The following is a 19,482-nucleotide window of genomic DNA, read 5'->3' on the forward strand; positions in this document are numbered from 1 at the left end:
GGAAGTCTCCACCCCAGTACAGGCCTTGAGAGCATTGGCTGCAGGGTAGCAGAGCTGTAGCAGCCAGTGGTGCCTGGGGCTGTGCCCAGGCATGTAGATCAGAGACTGAGCCGGGCAGAGCAAGCTGGTGGCAGTGGCGGTGGCGACAGGCAGCCCCAGAAGCCCCTGTGAGCTGAAGAAAGAGAGCTTTATGCCTTTCAGAAGGAAGCTCGCTCTGCAAGGCTGAGGAAACAAAAGGAAGAATTGTGTGTGGACTCTAGTCCAGACATCTCAAACCAACAGTAAGTCAGCAGGGAACGTGAACGCGGCATAGTTCTCTGCCCTAGGCAACATCCACACACCCCACCCTACCCTATCCCAGCCCAAGCGTTTGAGGAAACTGCTCCAGGGGGCTATAAGCCAAAATCAGTTAACAGGCTTTCTGCTAGAAGCCACCAGGGCCTCCCCTTGAAAGTCAAATCTCTGCATATGACACTGGGGACCATGAGTTGTGGAATTGCTTCTCTACCCTCCTGGGATGGCCTTTCAGGACACCTTCCAGACCTTGAGAACCCCAAGATCATGAGAAAGCAAAGAAGGGGAAATTGAAATCATAGGCTTTGAGTGGCTGCCAACTTTGGGCCACAACCTGCTAGGGAGGAGGAAATGAAGCTAGTGGCAGAGACTTCAGGGCTGGCATGAGGGGAGGACAGACCAAGCCAATGCAGGCCTAGGGGTGTTGGCCAGATAACCACAGGGCTCGAGGTGCCTCTCTCTGCTTTTGAGGGATGATTGCTGAAGGTGAGGCAAACTCACATTGAGAGCTTGCTTCAGTCCCCACTGCGGGAGCCAAGGCTCTCTTGTCATAGGTGGCTGGGGGAACAAACCCTCTGACCTGTGCAGAAGGCAGAGCCCTGTGACTCTGGGAAGTCTCTTCCTATCTGTGTGATTAACCTAGGGGTTCGTTAACAGCCATCTTCCTGACTTCATGAACATGTATGTGTGCTAGGGAGGGCAGGAGGCAGCATGTTGGCACTGATTGGTCCAGAAGGAGCGAGCGTTGTTCCTTCAAAGTAGCTAAACACTGTCAAAGGAGGGGGAAATAAAGCCAGGAGCAAGAAGCAGAAGGAAAGCAGCATCCACTAAACAGATGGGGGAAACTGAGGCAGAAAGACAAGGCAGGATAGAACCAGCTGAAAGCTAGACTGGGCTTGCACACATTCCGATAAAGAATTTTTGTGTTAGCTTCCCATTCATATAACAAGACCCTTGACATGAGCAGCAACGTTAAGGAGGAAAAGTTTATTTGGGCTTATGATGTCAAAGGTTCCATCCATCCAGTCCATAGCCCTTTGACCTGGCCGTTTCCAGGATCTTTCAACATGGCTGAAGCAGGTGGGAGAGGGAAGCAGCTCAACTCGTAGCAGCCAGGAAAGCCAAGCGAGGACGGGTCTCAGCGAGAACGGGGCCAAGCGAGGACGGGTCTGAAATACAACAGCCCATCCCTAGCCCACCCCCAAGTACCAACTTCCTCCAAAGAGGCCTAACTTTCAGGGGTTTCCACCACCTCCCAAAGCCCACTGCTGAGGTCCAAGCGCACAGGATGTAATTCCCTCCCACAGGTCCTGCCCCTAAACACTGCCTACAGGGAACCAAGCCTCCAATAGCAGTTCATATAAGAACAACCTTAAAAACTCAGCTGTTCCTTTTGTCATGGGGACTGAATCCCAGGAGCTCAACTGGTGGTCCTTGACCTGGCGTGATGTATATGTGTGGGTAAATAAGAAACCCTGGGGAAGTTCGTGGGCATATCTGAAAGATCTGTCACATAGGACTCCTGTGTCAACACGCAGCTAAAGTCCCCTGCTCACTTGAATTGGGAACCTTTGAATTCCTTGTGCCACCCTTGTTTCTAGACTTGGTGAATTCCCATGGCTATGGCAGATTGCTGCTCCTCCTGGTCTTTCTAATAAGGATTCTTTTCAATCGAGAACCTCTGTGGTTTCGCATTTTGCCCAGCTGCTAGGGCGTGGGAACACCACTTGGGCAGGTGAAACATGGAGACTGAAGACTGCATTTACCCTACACCTACTGTTGGGTGCTAGATTTGAGGGACGCGCCGATACATCGCTCAGGGGGTGGGAAAACACAACCTAAGATGTGGAGTCCAAAGCTGGAGTTCCCTGACTCCTGGGTGTCCAGTCGCCACTGGAAACCACGCAGAGGAGCCTGGAACAGAAGGTGTGGCGGGGGCTCCACAGGGCCAGGGGCTCCTAAACTTCTGGACATCTAGACACTGCTGGGTCAAGGGGAAGTGGGAACAGAATTGTGCCCTTGGGCTGAGGAGTCCTGGGCCGGGGAAAGGGGAACGCCAGCTTAGTTCGGTGGTGGTGCTTAGCGGTGAGCAGAGGGGCCTTCTGTGGGACACTTAAGCCATGAGGCTCTGTAGACAAAGGTTTTCTCCGTGCTCCCCACAGCTGTTCTTGAAGAAAGAGACAGTCCTTGGTTCCAAACTGTGTATTGGTTGTTCATTGTGGAAAATGGGTGCATTCCACCTCCTGGAGGTTAATCAGAGATATCCAGGAAGAAAAACTTATTGACTAAGGAGGGAGGATGGTCACGTGACAGGGGCGGGGTAGGAAGCAAGTAAAGCTCCTATCTACCCCTCTGGGTTCCAGGGCTTCCAACCCACTTAACCTTACCAAGTTTCCTGGCACGGCCCACGGTCCCACAAACCTCTGTGCACATGTGTGCGTATGTATGTGTGTATGGATGTGGTGTGCACCGCAAGCCCACACCAGGTACAGAGGACTGAACGCATCCAGTCTATTTCAATTCAATCTCCCTTCTTCAGTAAAGGATGACAGATGTAGAAATCCAAACGTACCCCTCTCCCTGACAGATTTTTACAGGCTTTCTAGGATATCTGCCAAATTGCTAGATGGTATTTGCAATTTAAAAAAAAAAATAGAGTGCATTTTGTTATTTGGGTTTTAAGGATTTTCCAGCCTGCCTTAAGGCAGTTCATCACTTGTACCTCACTTTATAGCTTTTAAAGCGTTCTTCAACATTCGGAAATCTCTCTCATCCTTCCAGAAGGCCGGTGGCTCGGTTCCTCTCAGAGGCTCTCTTGAAGGAAACTGACTTGTGGAGACACTAAATGACTTGCAGCTTTGAGGTTACCATTCGGGCACAGGTCTCTGAAAAATCCAACCATGTTTTCTTACTTTTTTTTTTTTTTAATTTAAATCATTGTATGTGTGCATGCATGTGCCACAATGCCCTGCGGAAGGCAGAGGACACATTTGTGGAGTTGGTTTCTCCTTCCACCTTTGTGTACATTCTGGGATTGAACCAAGTTGCCAGGCTTGCTTGGCAACTGCCTTTACCTGCAGAACAGCCTTGCTGGCTCTGAACCGTGTTTTCCTGACCACGTGGAACTGTACAAGAGGTCTCTAAAACACAGTGAACGAGGATAGCATCTCCTTCCAGAATACGTGGGTTAGACTGCGGGTTTGGTCATCCAAAAATGGCGTGCCATCAGTTAGAGTACGGTATCTCCTTTTATGCAAAATGGAACCAAAGCTCTCATCTGGGAGGCAGGTGTGGGTTACAGGAGACGGTTCGTGTAAAGTGTTGAGAGCAACTCCTGGCATGTGGTAAGTTTTCAGTAAATACGAATCTGCTCTCATTTTATCAGTACTTTGGAGGAAGACAGTATTAGCCAGACACTGGATAAGCTGTAACTGATGGTTCTTAAAATGGGTTTCCTCAGAGGGGCTAGAACATGGTTTGCTTTCACCTAATGGCTAAGGGGCAGAAGGTCGGTGCAGGGAAGGGTAGCTACTCTGGCCCACTGGACCATCCTGAGCGCGTGCTTCCTCCACCTTCTGGCTCCCTGTTCTCAAAGTTCCCTCACATTCCCCCCCCCTTCTGTTCCTGCCTGTAGGAAGACAGGGAGGGGAGGGAGGTGACAGCCTCCTGAGTGATATAATTCATCAGGTGGACTGTCCTTTCACTCATATCCCATTGACCAGTACCTGGGCACGCATCACCACACGAGAATCTGGGAAATGTAGACTCCAGCTGTGCCAATTAAAGATGTCTGAATAAATCGTAGCTTAGGGGTTTTCCTTCTAAAAGAAAGGGGAGAGTGGAAGTTGAGAACAGTCGGTGGTCTCTGCTCCATGTCCCCATAGATGTATCCCTTGGACTTGAGTCTCACCCAGGCTCTGCTTCTTGCCTGCTGGAGGGCTGCTTCACCCTCAAGTTCTTCTTTATCAAACCTAGATGTAGCTCTTGGCTGCAGTATTTGACGTGTTCCAACAGTTCTCATCACTGCTAGATTAGCGCCTATTGGCTGGTCAGACTGCCCATGACTATCCAGCCTATGCCCTCTATACCCAGAGAACCCAGAAACAGTGGCACTGGGCTCTATTTGAATTATACTTGTTTTTTTCTGGATCTTTGGACAACTTCATTAGAGAGACATCATCCTTTGTGAACTTGGGTCTTTGGTGGCTGATGAAGAAGGGATATCCTGTTGCCTGGGGACCCATCTTGGTCTTTGTTATGGAGAGGACCTTCTCCTTCATCTCACCAGTAATTCTTTACATGGTTCAACAAGCCAGGCACTCTGGTTATATAAGTATTCCAAAATGTTCTATGGGTTAACAGCTTGGTCACAAGGTAATGATGTTGAGGGAATATTTGGACTCTCTCTCTCTCTCTCTCTCTCTCTCTCTCTCTCTCTCTCTCTCTCTCTCTCTCTCTCTCCCTCCCTCCCTCCTTTCCTCCCTCTCTCTCCTTCCCTCCCTCCCTCCCTTCCCTCCCTCCCTCCCTCCCTCCCTCCCTCCCTCCCCTCCCTCCCTCCCTCTCTCTCCCTCTCTCTGTTTCACAACAGCTGTGAGATGCATGCTTCTTCCATTATGATCCCTCTGGCATGATTTTCTGCATCTCTTCAGGCCCAAAAGACCACTCTGAAACAATTGAAACTGTGAACCAAAATAAACTTTTCTCATTATAAATGAATCGATCCCAGATATTTGTTGCAGTAACAGAAAGCTGACTCATACCAGCCTTACCTGTCTGTTGGCGGGAATGGCAGAAATGAGGGTCTGACCTTTGCAATTCTAGAGTCCACTCTCGATCCTTACACCTAGATTTCAGTTAAGTCAAGTCACAGCTTAACTTGGCTCAGTGAAAAATATATAAAGGGATGAATGTTATCAGTGTTCTGTTCTCATTGTTGTACAGAATGAATCCCAACATCTCAGGAGAGCTCAACCCAGGGCACAGAATGTGCTTTGATGAACAATATTAACACAAAAAGAAAGAAACATATTTGCAAAGTGCCTACTATGCGCCAGGCACCTACTAAATTAAGTTAAAGTACTGAATTGTGAGCCTTGGCCCTAATGGAGTTTTGCAGAGACATAACATACATTAATCTTCACATCTTGCCCTGATAAGCTCTACAGAGCATGAATGTTTCATGTTTTATAGACCAAAAAAAGGTGGGGGGAGACTAATCTCAGAAAGAAAAATAGTGGGGTTAAATTGAACCATGTCTGCTTGGTCCTTTGCATCCTAGCACTTTCTGATATTACATCATCTAGAGCTAGTCACTTTCTTTGTTGAAGATGGACTCCATCAAATATAAAGAATGACCTTGTTCCCTCTGCCGAGTGCCTGAGCTGTTAAATGTAGTGAGACTCTCATGTGGTTGTGGTGGTCAGTTTTCTTCTCTATGCTGTAACACCCCCCGAACCACTTTTGTCTATTTAATCTTCCATATAAACCCAACCAGTTGAGCCCCACATCTCAAATACCTCTGCCTGCCCCTTCCCCAGAGCTAACTATGATGGAAGAACTCTGTCCATCATGTCTTCTGTGAACTATTAACAGTCCCAGTCCCTAAGGCTGCCTAGAAACTATTCAGTTGTCCCTCGATAGTTCCCTGTCCTTTGGTGTCATATCTCTTTAACCCTTTCTCACACCTTATTGGTACTGGCACAGAATAGATCCTGACCGCTGATGTGCCTGAATGACACTGAAACTGTAGGAAATTAGAGGTACCAAGGCCCACTCTGGCAATCACCCCAACTCCTCTCCATTTATCGTTCTCGTGTTAAAGAGAGGTGTGAACCTGCCCAGGGCTGCCCAATCTCTCCTGGAGCCTCCCTCCACCCATTGCTCCTGTCTGTCCGTCTCTAATGTGTTAAACCTATACTCTAACAGTGCACTCATTGCTGTTAACTTCAGACATTTCTCTGTCTGAGAAAAAGCAAGCACTGGCATTGGGCTTCTCTCACTCTTTTCGTTCACAGCCAAGCTCCTTTAAAGAGTTGTCTACACTGGCTGTGTATACTGACTCCCTACTCAGCCTCTCTACCGCCCATACCCATCTGGTTTCTGTTCCCTGACCTGGCTGCCTGTGCTGAAGTCATTAAACAGAGCCATACTCCAGGTCACTTAGAGCCGTTCTTTGGCGTGACTCTGGACAGTAGCATCTACTTTATCTTGATAGACATACTTCCTGTTGCCTTTACGGAGATTCCTGCTTATCTCACCCAGTGGCCATGAGTCTCCGTGCCCTGTCCACTGTCCTTCTTGACCTCTGCCCTATCCTCTGGTGTCTTCTACCACACGATGAGAGCTGATTGTTTCCAGCTTTTCCTCCCCCATGTGGATCTCCTCCTTAGATCTGGTGTTGGACGCCAGCCTCTGAGACACATGTCACGGGGTTTCCCTGCTTAGCTTATGAAAGCCAGACTCGCCACCATTTCCCTCTAAGGTTTCTTTTCACTAGGCAGTGGTGGTGCACACCTTTAGTCCCAGCATTAAACTGGGGGGCAGAGAGAGGTAGGCGGATTTCTGAATTTGAGGCCAGCCTGGTCTACATAGTACTTCCAGGACAGTTGATTCTACATAAAGAATCCCTGTCGCAAAACAAAACAAAACAAAACAAAACAAAACAAAACAAAACAAAACAAAACAAAACAAAACAATCTTTTCTTTTCATGAGTGCCGTATCTTGCCTATGTTGAAATATTGCCCTTTTGGGGGGGGCAGAATCTAACCCTAACAGAGGATTTCTCCTTCTCATTGTATCTTTGAATTCCATCAGGTATCACATCTGCCGAGCCTACCTTTTCCAATGCCTTGAATTCTTGCTTCCTTTCATTTCTCTGCCATTGGGAAAGTCCTGCTTGCTGTGGAAAAGTCACACAACTATGGTAAGGGTCCTAAGGATCATCTTCAGTTTTAATCCAAGTCATGACTGGGCCATTGCTCACAACATCCTCTTACTCCTCTACGCTCCCTAAGTTCTCCCAATGGTATTAGATACTTTCCTCCTTGTTGGGACAAGGTGCCTGATAAAACAACTCAACCTTTTTTTTTTGGGGGGGGGGCGAGGTTTTACTTGAGCTCACAGTTTCAGGGACACTCAGTCCATCCTGGTAGGAGAGGCATGGTGGCAGGAACAACTCAGTCCATGTTCGTGGGAGAATGAGGCAACTAATCATATCGTGGTGGCAATCAGGAAACAAGAGGCCGTACAAAAAACTGGAGATAGACTGAACCTTTAAAGGCTTACCTACTTCTATAGACCCATTTTCCATCCAGACCCTACCTCCTAGTGGGATCAGATACTCAAAATATACAAGGACTTGTGGGAGACATTTTAGATCCAAAGCATGACACCGATGATGTCCATGCTCCTTTACTCTAACCCATGACTTTCTGATCATTCTCATCTGCCTTCCCAGCCCCTCATCACTCTTGATGGTAGTGCCCACCACTATCTCCTAGTGCTAAACCCTATCAAAACCCAACCTATGCCCCACCTCCCTGACACTACGACTACTTGGGATTTTCTGTCTCTCTGCCTCTCCTGTATCTCTGTCTCTGTCTCTGTCTCTGTCTCTGTCTCTGTCTCTGTCTGTCTCTGTCTGTCTCTGTCTCTGTCTGTCTGTCTGTCTGTCTGTCTGTCTGTCTGTCTCTCTCTCTCTCTCTCTGTGTGTGTGTGTGTGTATGTGTGTGTGTAAGATAGAGAAAGAATCCCTACGGAGCCCAGGGTGGCCTGAAACTGCTAATCCTTCATCCCCTGCCTCTTTCTCATGTCTGATGTTCATCTTGTTATTTCCCCTATTTGCAGCCCATGCACACTTGTGGAGGTTGCTTTATGAATGGGAGAGAAATGAACTGTACTTTTCCAGAAACTTGTCCCTGTCAAAGAGCCCTCTGTGTCACACCTTGACAACTCTTCAGCATGCTTCCAACTATTTTTGTTTTATTTCACTTTGGGTGGGAGTCAGGGGAGGGACAGGGTCTCCTGCACTCCACGTGGGCCAGAACTTGCTTTGTAACTGACGATGACCTTGAACTCCTAGTCCTCCTGCCTCCACCTCCCCAGTACTGGGATTATAGGCACGAGCCTCCACCCTTGGCTGTTTCTGACTTTCAAACAGAGCATCACTTGGCTTTAAGTATCATTCTTATAGAGATGCATAGCCAGCTGGCAGAAAGCACCATCTCCTCCCTGATACCTCTCCTCTCTGGGATCCCCCATTCGTGACATCATTGCCTTTGTTCTGTTGACAGTTCAGCAGGACTTGGAACTGGAAGAATGAGATAAGTCCTCTATTGGGCAGCTACTTGGTAAGCAATTAGGCTTGTTATTGGAGCAGCTACTTGGTGAGTATTAGGCTGTTGGACAGTGTGGCTTTCCTCAGCTGCGAGGCTGCTGGGGCTCCTTCAACAGTTCTAACAAAGGGATTGCCTATACATCCCTCTGACTGAAGCATTGTCCACCAGGAAGAACTTTCTGTGCTTCATAGACACCTTCATTGTCAGGTGAAGGTTGTTTTTAACTATCAAGCTTGAAATTAAGTTACTGTTGGACCTGTTCTCTGGAATGACAGAGTTTCTGTCTCAGTGTGATTTAAGCCATTAAAGAGGTATTTACTGTTTAAAAGATGTTTCTAGGCACACATGTTTGTAGAGTATGGGGTGCATGGAGACCTGACTTTCCTTTTTCAGCCTAGGTTTTTCTTTCCCTATTGGCTTCTTCCTCAGCTATTTCCATGGCAGAAATAGTCAATGGTAGCCCCTTCTTACATTGTCGTTTCTGATAACAATTTCAAAGACATAGACTATTACTTCCCTAAAGCTACACATAGAGTGCCTACATGGGTCATGTGGCCATCCCTTAACAAAACAGGACTAGGACTAAGAGTCTAGCTTGATGGTAAAGCACTTGCTTAGCATTCAGGGGGGCCTGGGTTCAATCTCTAGCACTGAGGAGTGGCGCACATCAAGTTCATGAGGAAGGGTTATTTTGATTGATCACCTAGGTCTGAAATACAGACTGAAATAACTGTCCTACCAGGGTCGGGGAAGAACAGCCTTAAAACCTTTTAGGTGGGGTTGGCAAGATGGCTTAGCAGACAAAGGTGTCTGCCATCAAGCCTGGAAGCCTGAGTTTGAACCCTAGGAGGAACCACATGGTGGAAGGGGAGAATCAACTCCTGAAAGTTGTCCTCTGACTTCCACATGTATGCTGTAGTATGTACACACATGTATATACACACACAACACAGATACACATCACAATACACACATACACACATACATACACATACACACATACATACATACTTTTTATAACTTTCTGGACATGTAACAGCCTCTTTGGGTTGCCACATATCACATGTCAAGCTACAATCATCAGAAGTGTGTTAGCTAGAAGTTCTGGAAGGCAGGAGATTGACATCTGAGAGTCAGCAGAACCATACACCCTCTGCGAGCTTCTGGAACATTCTTTCCCGACCTGTCTTGGTTTTGGTTGCCCCAGGCTGTCCTTGCTGTCCCACCTCCTCTCCTCTTTCACAAGCCACCCCTTCAGTGTTTCTCCCTCTTTGTCAACTCTTTCTTCATAGATGTTGCCACTGGACTTCGGGTCATTCACTTGACCCACAGTAATTTCATCTTAAGAGTCTTCATGGAATTGTATCTACAAACACCCTTTTCCTCATAGAAGGTCATGTTCTTAGGTACTGGGAACTCAAGCTTGGATATATCTTTGGGGAGAGCCTCAAGACAACCCACTACAATGTCAGAAGAAGCAGGTGGTTTCCAAGCGCCACTCCATGACTGCCCACCACCTACCTTTCTAGCTAAACAATTTTGTAATCACACTGCCCAACATGATCCAAGCTACAAAGTTAGCCTATGTGTAATTTTCTTGGTCAGGTATGGACGTTGCTCTTAATCTAGCAACTAGTTACCAATGGCAGATGCAAATGGATGGGGCCTTTAGCTTAGAGACAAATAAGAGACTGTAATAAAATCCACAGCGTTTGTGGATGGAGGGAGGGGGACAGGGCATGCTGCTGTCACTCAGCATGTGGTAGATTGCAGAGGTGTGACAAGGAGCCTTTTTTTTTTACTTAAAGATATTTATTTTTTTATTATATATTTTATTTTTTATTTTTTTAATTAGGTACTTTCTTCATTTACATTTCCAATGCTATCCCAAAAGTTCCCCATACCCTGCCCCGACTCCCCTCCCCACCCATTCCCACTTCTTGGCCCTGGCGTTCCCCTGTACTGGGGCATATAAAGTTTGCAAGACCAATGGGCCTCTCTTCCCAATGATGGCCAACTAGGCCATCTTCTGATACATATGCAGCTAGAGACACGAGCTCCGGGGTACTGGTTAGTTCATATTGTTGTTCCACCTATAGGGTTGCAGACCCCCTTTAGCTCGACAAGGAGCCTCTTAATGTCTGCTGAAGAATATGAGTTCCTTCATCAGCCAGAGGATGCAGGACAATGCTTTCCAGGAAACTTCCCTTACCATTATCTTCACTGGGGACCTCAGACAGAGTGTGTCCCCTCTACAGGATAGTGACTCTAGACTCAGATCTGGGGTTAGCCTCTGTCAGTTGAACAATCTTTTACTGTGGGTTGCTTGACTGGGATACTCTCTGACACTCTTACACAGTTGCAAAGTCATTTTCTAATAACTCCAAGGGCTGCTGAGCAGAGCCAGAAACCTAGGAAAGTCACACCCTGGAATCTGGACTCTGTCCTTGCCTTGTCTCCTGGCTCATTTCCTGCACGATGCCCTCCCCCAGCCATGCTTCAGGCTGAAGCCTCTTGGCCTCTGCCCTGGACAAGTTGAGCTGAAGGTGGGGGGGGGGCGCTATGCAGCTGACCCTCGTGCTGTCTCCAGTGGACTGCTGTTTGTCTACAGGCTCTTCTGAGGGTCAGGGCAGTTAGAGAAGAAGGCCTCCTGGTTTGTGTCCTGCCCTCCACTTGGTTGTCCTTCTCCCACCCTTTGCTTGCACTGGGAGCCTGGGACAGGGAAGTAGACTTTTGCAATCCTGAAATGTGATTTCTGAGTTCTTGGTTCAGTTGGTTAACTGGCTCCAGAAAGAAAGATGAGCTCCTGGCTATGGTTCCCTTTCCCCACCTTCTAGAAGGTCAACTGGGATGCAGGACTCTCTCTCTCTCTCTCTCTCTCTCTCTCTTTCTCTCTCTGTCTCTCTCTCTTAAATTTAATTTTATTTGTGCATACAAGAGCTTTCCACAAATGTGTATATACATGTATATGTGTGTCTGTGTGTGTGCATATGCATGTGCAGGTGTTTGTGGGATCCAAATCAACCTCAGATATAGCTCCTCAGAAGTACTACACATGGTGCTTTGAGATGGGGTCTCTCACTGGGACCTGGGACTCACCAGTGACTAGGCTGGCTGGCCCAAAAGTCCCAGGGATCCCCTTTGTCTCAGCCTTCCCTCTCTGAGATTACTACCATGAACCAGGCTCAGCCTTTTCACTCGGGGTCTAGAGATCAGACTCAGGTTGAGTCATTTACCCAGCCCCAAGAATGTTATTTTTCTTATAGAACATGCTGAAGTAGCCCTCTTCCTCCTCTTCTTTAGAAATCTACATTTCTAACCTCTCTGCACAGGCATATCAATGGCAGATTTCACAGCAGTGGTTTCAGCTACTTTATAACTGGCGGTTACTGACCAATACAGGTCAACATGTTAACAGTTCTCAGTGCAAATTCAGAGACACTGAACCACAACCAACACCACCATCTTTCTCCAGAACTTTTTCCTCATCTCAAACTAAAACTCTCCCCTATCCCTGCCCCTTTAGCAGCCACTGGGAACTTACACTCTGATATTTTTTGCTATCTTTGTGAACTTAACTCATTTAGATAGTTCATATAAGTGGAATCGTACAATGTTTATCTTATACCTGGCCTCACGTGTAGTGCCTTTCCTACTGCTTCAGGACACATCTGTATTACAGCATGTGTAAGAAATGTTGTTCCTTTTAGAGGCTGAGTAGTACTGCACTAGAAGTATATAACTACATGTTTATTTACCACCCATCAGTGTTTAGATCGCTTCTGCCTTTGAGCCTTTGTGAATGATGCAGTTAGGAACACGGATGCGTAAAAGTGTAGTGAATTTCTTGCTCTGCATCCTTTGGGGCACATACCTGAAGTGGGCTTGCTGGCTACACTGTTTAGTTGTTTGGGGATGAGTCACTGGATCTTCGAGGAGGCTCTGCCATTTCATGCTCAAAGGGTTTCATTTCTCTAAAGCTTGGTTAACGTGAGTCTTCTGCTTTTGCTTTTGTGTTTTGTAATAGACTCTCCATCAGGTCCTTGTGGTTTGATGTGCACTCTGCTTTATACCATAGAGCAGTTCTTCTCGGGCTGTAGGTCTTTAGCCCTTTGGGGGTTAATGACCTTTCATAGAGGTTACCTAAGACTATCCAAAACTACAGATATCTACAGAACAGTTCACAACAGTAGTAAAATGACAGTTATGAAGTATCAATGAAACCAGTTTTATGGTGGTAGTGATGTGTAGTGGGGAGGTCACCACACCATGAGGGTCACAGCGTGAGGAAGGTGGAGACCCTGCTTTACAATATCAGCCTCTATTTCTAGTTCATTGCTCATTTGTACATTTCCTTTGGAGAAAGAGCTATTTAAGCCCCTTGCCCATGGATTAATTGGGTTATTCATTTGTTGCTGTTGAGTGGTGAGTTTACATTGCTCATTCTTAATCATTATGGTTGCGTGAGTCCTGAGATCTGGTGGAGCATGTGCCTCCTAACACATGTCTGGTTTGGGATTTTGCTGTTGTTGTTGTTGTTTTCCTTCTCCCTCTCCCTCTCCCTCTCCCTCTCCCTCTCCCTCTCCCTCTCCCTCTCCCTCTCCCTCTCCCTCTCCCTCTCCCTCTCCCTTCTTTTCTCCCCTTTCTTTCTTTTCTTCTGTCCTTTCTTCCTTCCTTCCTTCCTTCCTTCCTTCCTTCTTTCCTTCCTTCCTTCCTTCCTTACCTTTCCTTTTCTTTTCTTTTCTTTTCTTTTCTTTTCTTTTGAAATGATATGACATTTCCTGGCCCTTTATGCTTCCACATGCATTTTGAAATCAGAGCCAGGCAGAGTAATGTAGCACATACCTGTAGTCTCACCTACTCAAGAGGCTGAAGAAAAAGGATCACCCGAGTCCCGTGAGTTTAAGGCCAGCCTGGCAACATAGAAAGACCCTATCTCAATAATAAATTTGGAATTGGTTTGAATTCCTTTAAAATAAAATAATATATTTCTAAGCTGCAGAGATCACTCCATTGGTTTGCTGTGCAAGAATGAACCTGACGGAGTTTAAGCTGCAGAATGCATACAAAACACTGAGTGTGAGTAATCCCAGCACCGAGGAGGTGGAGACAGACAGCACTCTGTCTCCACCAGGAGCCAGCCTGGCTACTTGCTGAGTGCCAGGCCAAGGAGACTCAATAGAAAGGTGGCTGGTCCTTAAGAGATGACACTCAAGATTTTCCCCTTCCTGTACACATGTCCCTGCATACAGATGGGACTAAACACATTCAGCTCACACACACACACACACTGCTACGACTTTGAAATATCCCAGAACATATGTGTCAACTTAGAAAAAAGTGACATATTTGTAATACTGAGTCTTTCTGTCGTGAGCAGAACTTTCTCTCCATTTATTCTTCTTTAAGGTGTTTAGTTAAGTTCTCCATATTGAGATTTCATATGTTTTCTTAGGTTTATGCCTGTGTGTGTAATATTGTACTTCGGTGGCCCCACTCTTCATCTCTCACCCCCTTCTCTGACCCACACACCTTTCTGTTTCTTCTATTCCTCGTCTTTTCTTTCTGCACACAAAAAAAGAATCTTTGTAGCTGCAATGACATGAAGACTCTTGAGATAAGGTCACTGTGGATCACCTGAGCATCCTGAAGTTCAGATAGCAACCTCTAGAAAGGTTTTAAGATTGTCCTTCCTCATTCCTGATGATGCTGCCAGTCTGTATTTCAGACCCAGGAGGTCAACCAAATAACCTTTCCCTTCCTCATGAACATGAAGTGCCCTTTGCCCCTTGCCCAGCACTGGGGATCAAACCCGGGGCTTCCTGACTGCTGAGCAAGTACCCTAACCACTGAACTGTACTCTCAGCCCAGGCCTGGGTTTGTTAAGGGATAGCCACATGACCCATGGTATCAGTCTATGTGTAGTTGCAAGGAAATAAATATCTCATACATTTGAAATTGCTATCTGCAAAGACATTGTAAGCAAGAGCTGCCCGTGGTCATTTCTCTCACCCCGTTGAAGAAACTGATTGCAGAGAAGATCCAATATCACCTACAACTAATTTATCAAAAATCATGAGGTAATTCAGTAAAGATTTTTTTAAAGATTTATTTATTTATTATATGTAAGTATACTGCAGCTGTCTTCAGACACACCAGAAGAGGAAGTCAGATCTCCTTACGGATGGTTGTGAGCCACCATGTGGTTGCTGGGACTTGAACTCAGGACCTTCAGAAGAGCAGTCGGGTGCTCTTACCGGCTGAGCCATCTCTCCAGCCCGGAAAGTTTTGATTGACATAAAATCAATCTATACAAGTCAATTGCACTTTCATTTACCACTAATAGTTAGAAAATATAATTTTACAAGACACTAAGCTGGGAGAGATCAGAAAGGAATATTCCAGAGGCTTTCAGAAGGTGTATGGTCCTGCTGACTCTGATTTAGAGCTTCTGGGTTCCAGAACGTCTGGCTTACACATTTCTGGTGTTTGGGATGTGATGTGTGATGTGTGCCATCAGGGAGAGGCTGTTACATGCTCAGAAGAACTTTTACCATGTTTTGATTTATGGGCAATTTTCAGGAGTTCTCTTCTTTCACCACGTGGGTCTAAGGGATCAAATTCAAGTTGTCAGACTTGGAGACAGGCACCTTTACCTGCTGAGCCATCTGCCCAGGCTCTCTCTTCCTGGGACCTGGGACTCTGGCTGACTGCCCAGCAAGTCCCAGGTTATAGAAAAGCTACAAAAGTATAGCCATTGTGTCAGGAGTGAAGGTATTTTTAAGGGAGACTGACAGTTCTTCAGACAATGAGCCCTAAGGACTGGGGTTTCTCTAGGAGTCTCTCACTGGAGAAGGAAAAGGCTGGGGCCTGATGTCAGCCAGAGGGGAGCTTGTCTCCAAGAAAGGGATTTTGTATAGTGCAAAACTGTTCTGCCTTGCAGAACAGAACACACACCTAGTGCTGGGAGCCCGGACGGGACTTGGTTAGGAATGCTTAGTCATGCACACCTCCTCCCCCACTTAAACTTAACCTCATGTCAGGACCCAAAGACGGACTTGGGCTGGGGTCACTGGTCCCCTTATATGTTCCTCTTCCACTGTGTGTGTGTGTGTGTGTGTGTGTGTTTGTGAGTATGTGTGGATGTGTGTGGATGTATGGTTGAGCCTTGCTTTGTAGGGCTTCCTGCAGTCACAGGACTTAGCAGGGCCAAGGCAGAACAAGAGAGCCAAGAACAAATGCCGAGTGACTCCAGGTGGCCAGATAAAGGACAGTTAAAGAATAATGAGCTCAGTTTGAGAGATGTCTGGGAAAGAGGGGCCTGGCCCTGGCCACAGGCAGTTTCTGCAGTGAACGGTGTTACGGACCATTTGCTTAGCACTTGGACTTAGCACTTAGACTGTTGCTGAGGTTAAGCCTAGGCTTAGGGTCACAGGTTTGTCACCTGTTGATCTTATGACATTTGAACCAAGTGTGCTGATGGGTGTGTGCCTTGGTGAGGTGCCTTTCCCTTTAGGTGAGAATATTGTTCACAAACTTGATCTTTCTGTTATTGTATGTGTGTTCACGTTCACGTGTGTGTGTGTATACATATATGTATATATATATACATGGGTATGGATATGTATATCTGAAGGAGAATGCCAGAAGACAATCTCAAATATCATTCTTCAGGCACTGTCCTCTTTTTTTTTTTTTTTTTGAGACAAGATTTGTTACTGAACTTCGGGTGGCTGGCAGGTGAGCCTCAGGGAATCTATTTTTCCTATGCTGGGATGACAAGCACGCACCTATCCAACATTTTTTGTATGGGTTTTAGGAATCAGCCCCAGGTTCTCATGCTTGCAAGGCAAGCATATTACCATCTGAGTTACCTTCCTAACCCTCCCCCACGGTTATGATTTTGATAAGTCTGTGTGCTCCTAATTGAATTCAATAAGCTCAAAGGTTGTAACTTTTTATTAGTGTAAATACATTATTTATCACCTTGCACCGTATGACTGGGCTGGACAGGCAGCTGATGTTTACTTCCTCAGATAAGATGAGGATTCGTTCTTTCTTAGTGCCTACATTTGGGGTGGGACAGCTCAGATGGAATCGCTGCTCTACACTAAATAGAGCAACTAAGGCAGTGAGCACAGCCAGAATGTCGCTGTACTACAGACACTCAGGGCAGAGTGCAGCCTGCACCTCGCAAGGCTTGGATGCCCTTTACCCAGGTGATAAATCTGAGGTCCAGAGAGACTCAGTAAGCTGTCCAAGGCCCATCATGGTGACAGCACATCTGGATCTTGGATTTTAGTCCATATAATCTTATCTACACATTGGGGGGGGGGTCTAAACTGAGAGAGAGACAGAGACAGACAGACAGACAGAGACAGAACTGTATCCATTCTTGTGTGTGAGAGTGTGTGCATCCCATTCTGTGTGTGAGTGGGTAAGTGTGTGAGTGGGTAAGTGTGTGTGTGTGTCCAATCTTGTGTGTGAGTATAGGCACTTAGAAGACTTCAGGTGCTAATCCTCCATTTCTTTTTCCTTTTTCTTTATTTTTAAAAAAAGTTATTTATTTATTTCATGTATGGAAGAAAACTGTTGCTGCCTTCAGACACACCAGAAGAGGGCATCAGATCCTCATTACAGATGGTCATGAGCCACCATGTGGTGTCTGGGAATTAAACTTGGGGCCTCTGGAAGAGCAGTCAGTGCTCTTAACCACTGAGCCATCTCTCCAGCCCTAGTCCTGCATTTGAGTCAGGGTCTTTCTTTTGCTGTCTGCCATGGTGTATGTCAGGCTAGGTGGACCACGAGCTTTCAGAGATTCTATCTCCATCCCCTTATCTCACTGTAGAAACACTACTGCACCCAGCTTTACAGGTAAAAATTTGGGGATTCCAACACCTGGCATCACACTCTTGCAGCCAGCCTTTCTTTACCCATTGAGCTGTCTCCCCAGCCCCTACACATACCACCAACTGCCACCCATTTCTCTATGATATGTGAAGAAAAACTGGTGTGGAGCCAGAAGTGCACGTGTTTAGCAATTGCTCCAGGATTCTGATGCAGCCGGAGAGCCACACCTTGGAAACAGTGCCTCTGGTAAAGAGAAAACTGAATTGCTTCTTAGAAAAAGACAGAAGTGCATCAGAAGCCTCTGGGATGGTGCTGTTTATACCAACATGCCGCATTCCAAAGGCTGAGGAAGGAGGACCATGAGTTTGAGGTTAGCTTGAGCTACATAGGACTAAACTTTGTCTTGAAAACATACACAGACAAATATAAAAAAAAATATCTAAGCTTTACTCTTTTTATTTGAGCAGTAGTTCTCAACCCTCCTAATGTAACAATCCTTTAATATAGTTCTTTATGTTGTGGTGACACCCAACCATAAAATTATTTTGTTGTTACTTTCTAACTGTAATTTTACTACTGTTGTGAACTGCAATGTAAATGATCTGATATGTAGGATATCTGATATATAATTGCCAAAGGGGTCAAAACCTACAGGTTGAGAATGGCTGTATTTGAGGCTAAAGAGAGTTAAGAAATGGTAACTTGGGACTGGAGAGATAGCTCAGTGGCTAAGAACACTGACTGCTCTTCCAGAGGTCCTGAGTTCAATTCCCAGTAACCACATGGTGGCTTACAACCATCTGTAATGGGATCTGATGCCCTCGTCTGGTGTATATTTTTTTTCCATTTTTTATTAGGTATTTAGCTCATTTACATTTCCAATGCTATACCAAAAGTCCCCCATACCCACCCACCCCCACTCCCCTACCCACCCACTCCCCCTTTTTGGCCCTGGCATTCCCCTGTACTGGGGCATATAAAGTTTGCGTGTCCAATGGGCCTCTCTTTCCAGTGATGGCCGACTAGGCCATCTTTTGATACATATGCAGCTAGAGTCAAGAGCTCCGGGGTACTGGTTAGTTCATAATGTTGTTCCACCTATAGGGTTGCAGATCCCTTTAGCTCCTTGGGTACTTTCTCTAGCTCCTCCATTGGGAGCCCTGTGATCCATCCATTAGCTGACTGTGAGCATCCACTTCTGTGTTTGCTAGGCCCCGGCATAGTCTCACAAGAGACAGCTACATCTGGGTCCTTTCGATAAAATCTTGCTAGTGTATGCAATGGTGTCAGCGTTTGGATGCTGATTATGGGGTGGATCCCTGGATATGGCAGTCTCTACATGGTCCATCCTTTCATCTCAGCTCCAAACTTTGTCTCTGTAACTCCTTCCATGGGTGTTTTGTTCCCACTTCTAAGGAGGGGCATAGTGTCCACACTTCAGTCTTCATTCTTCTTGAGTTTCATGTGTTTAGGAAAATGTATCTTATATCTTGGGTATCCTAGGTTTTGGGCTAATATCCACTTATTAGTGAGTACATATTGTGTGAGTTCCTTTGTGAATGTGTTACCTCACTCAGGATGATGCCCTCCAGGTCCATCCATTTGGCTAGGAATTTCATAAATTCATTCTTTTTAATAGCTGAGTAGTACTCCATTGTGTAGATGTACCACATTTTCTGTATCCATTCCTCTGTTGAGGGGCATCTGGGTTCTTTCCAGATTCTGGCTATTATAAATAAGGCTGCTATGAACATAGTGGAGCATGTGTCCTTCTTACCAGTTGGGACATCTTCTGGATATATGCCCAGGAGAGGTATTGTTGGATCCTCTGGTAGTACTATGTCCAATTTTCTGAGGAACCACCAGACTGATTTCCAGAGTGGTTGTACAAGCCTGCAATCCCACCAACAATGGAGGAGTATTCCTCTTTCTCCACATCCACGCCAGCATCTGTTGTCACCTGAATTTTTGATCTTAGCCATTCTGACTGGTGTGAGGTGG

At 46.2% G+C, this 19,482-nt stretch overlaps 1 protein-coding gene across 6 annotated transcripts in view; it reads left to right on the forward strand.

The window, feature by feature from the left end:
- Positions 1-27: 27 nt before the first annotated feature.
- Positions 28-19,482, forward strand: part of Dglucy (D-glutamate cyclase) — a 93,554-nt gene continuing 74,099 nt past the window's right edge. For 2 of the 6 annotated variants that reach the window (NM_145448.5, NM_001361023.1), the window contains exon 1: positions 28-281. Coding sequence is in view for 2 of the 6 variants with exons in the window: in NM_001361017.1 (NP_001347946.1) it covers positions 7,215-7,217; positions 8,587-8,643 (60 nt within the window). In the remaining 4 variants the exon portion in view is untranslated. Of the gene's footprint in view, positions 282-7,108; positions 7,218-8,586; positions 8,644-16,069; positions 16,148-19,482 lie in introns of those variants that run through there. The other 4 variants (NM_001361017.1, NM_001361020.1, XM_006515736.3 and 1 more) reach the window with 4 other exon arrangements.

The sequence above is a fragment of the Mus musculus genome, chromosome 12, assembly GCF_000001635.26.
Source record: "Mus musculus strain C57BL/6J chromosome 12, GRCm38.p6 C57BL/6J".
Lineage (NCBI taxonomy): Eukaryota > Metazoa > Chordata > Mammalia > Rodentia > Muridae > Mus > Mus musculus.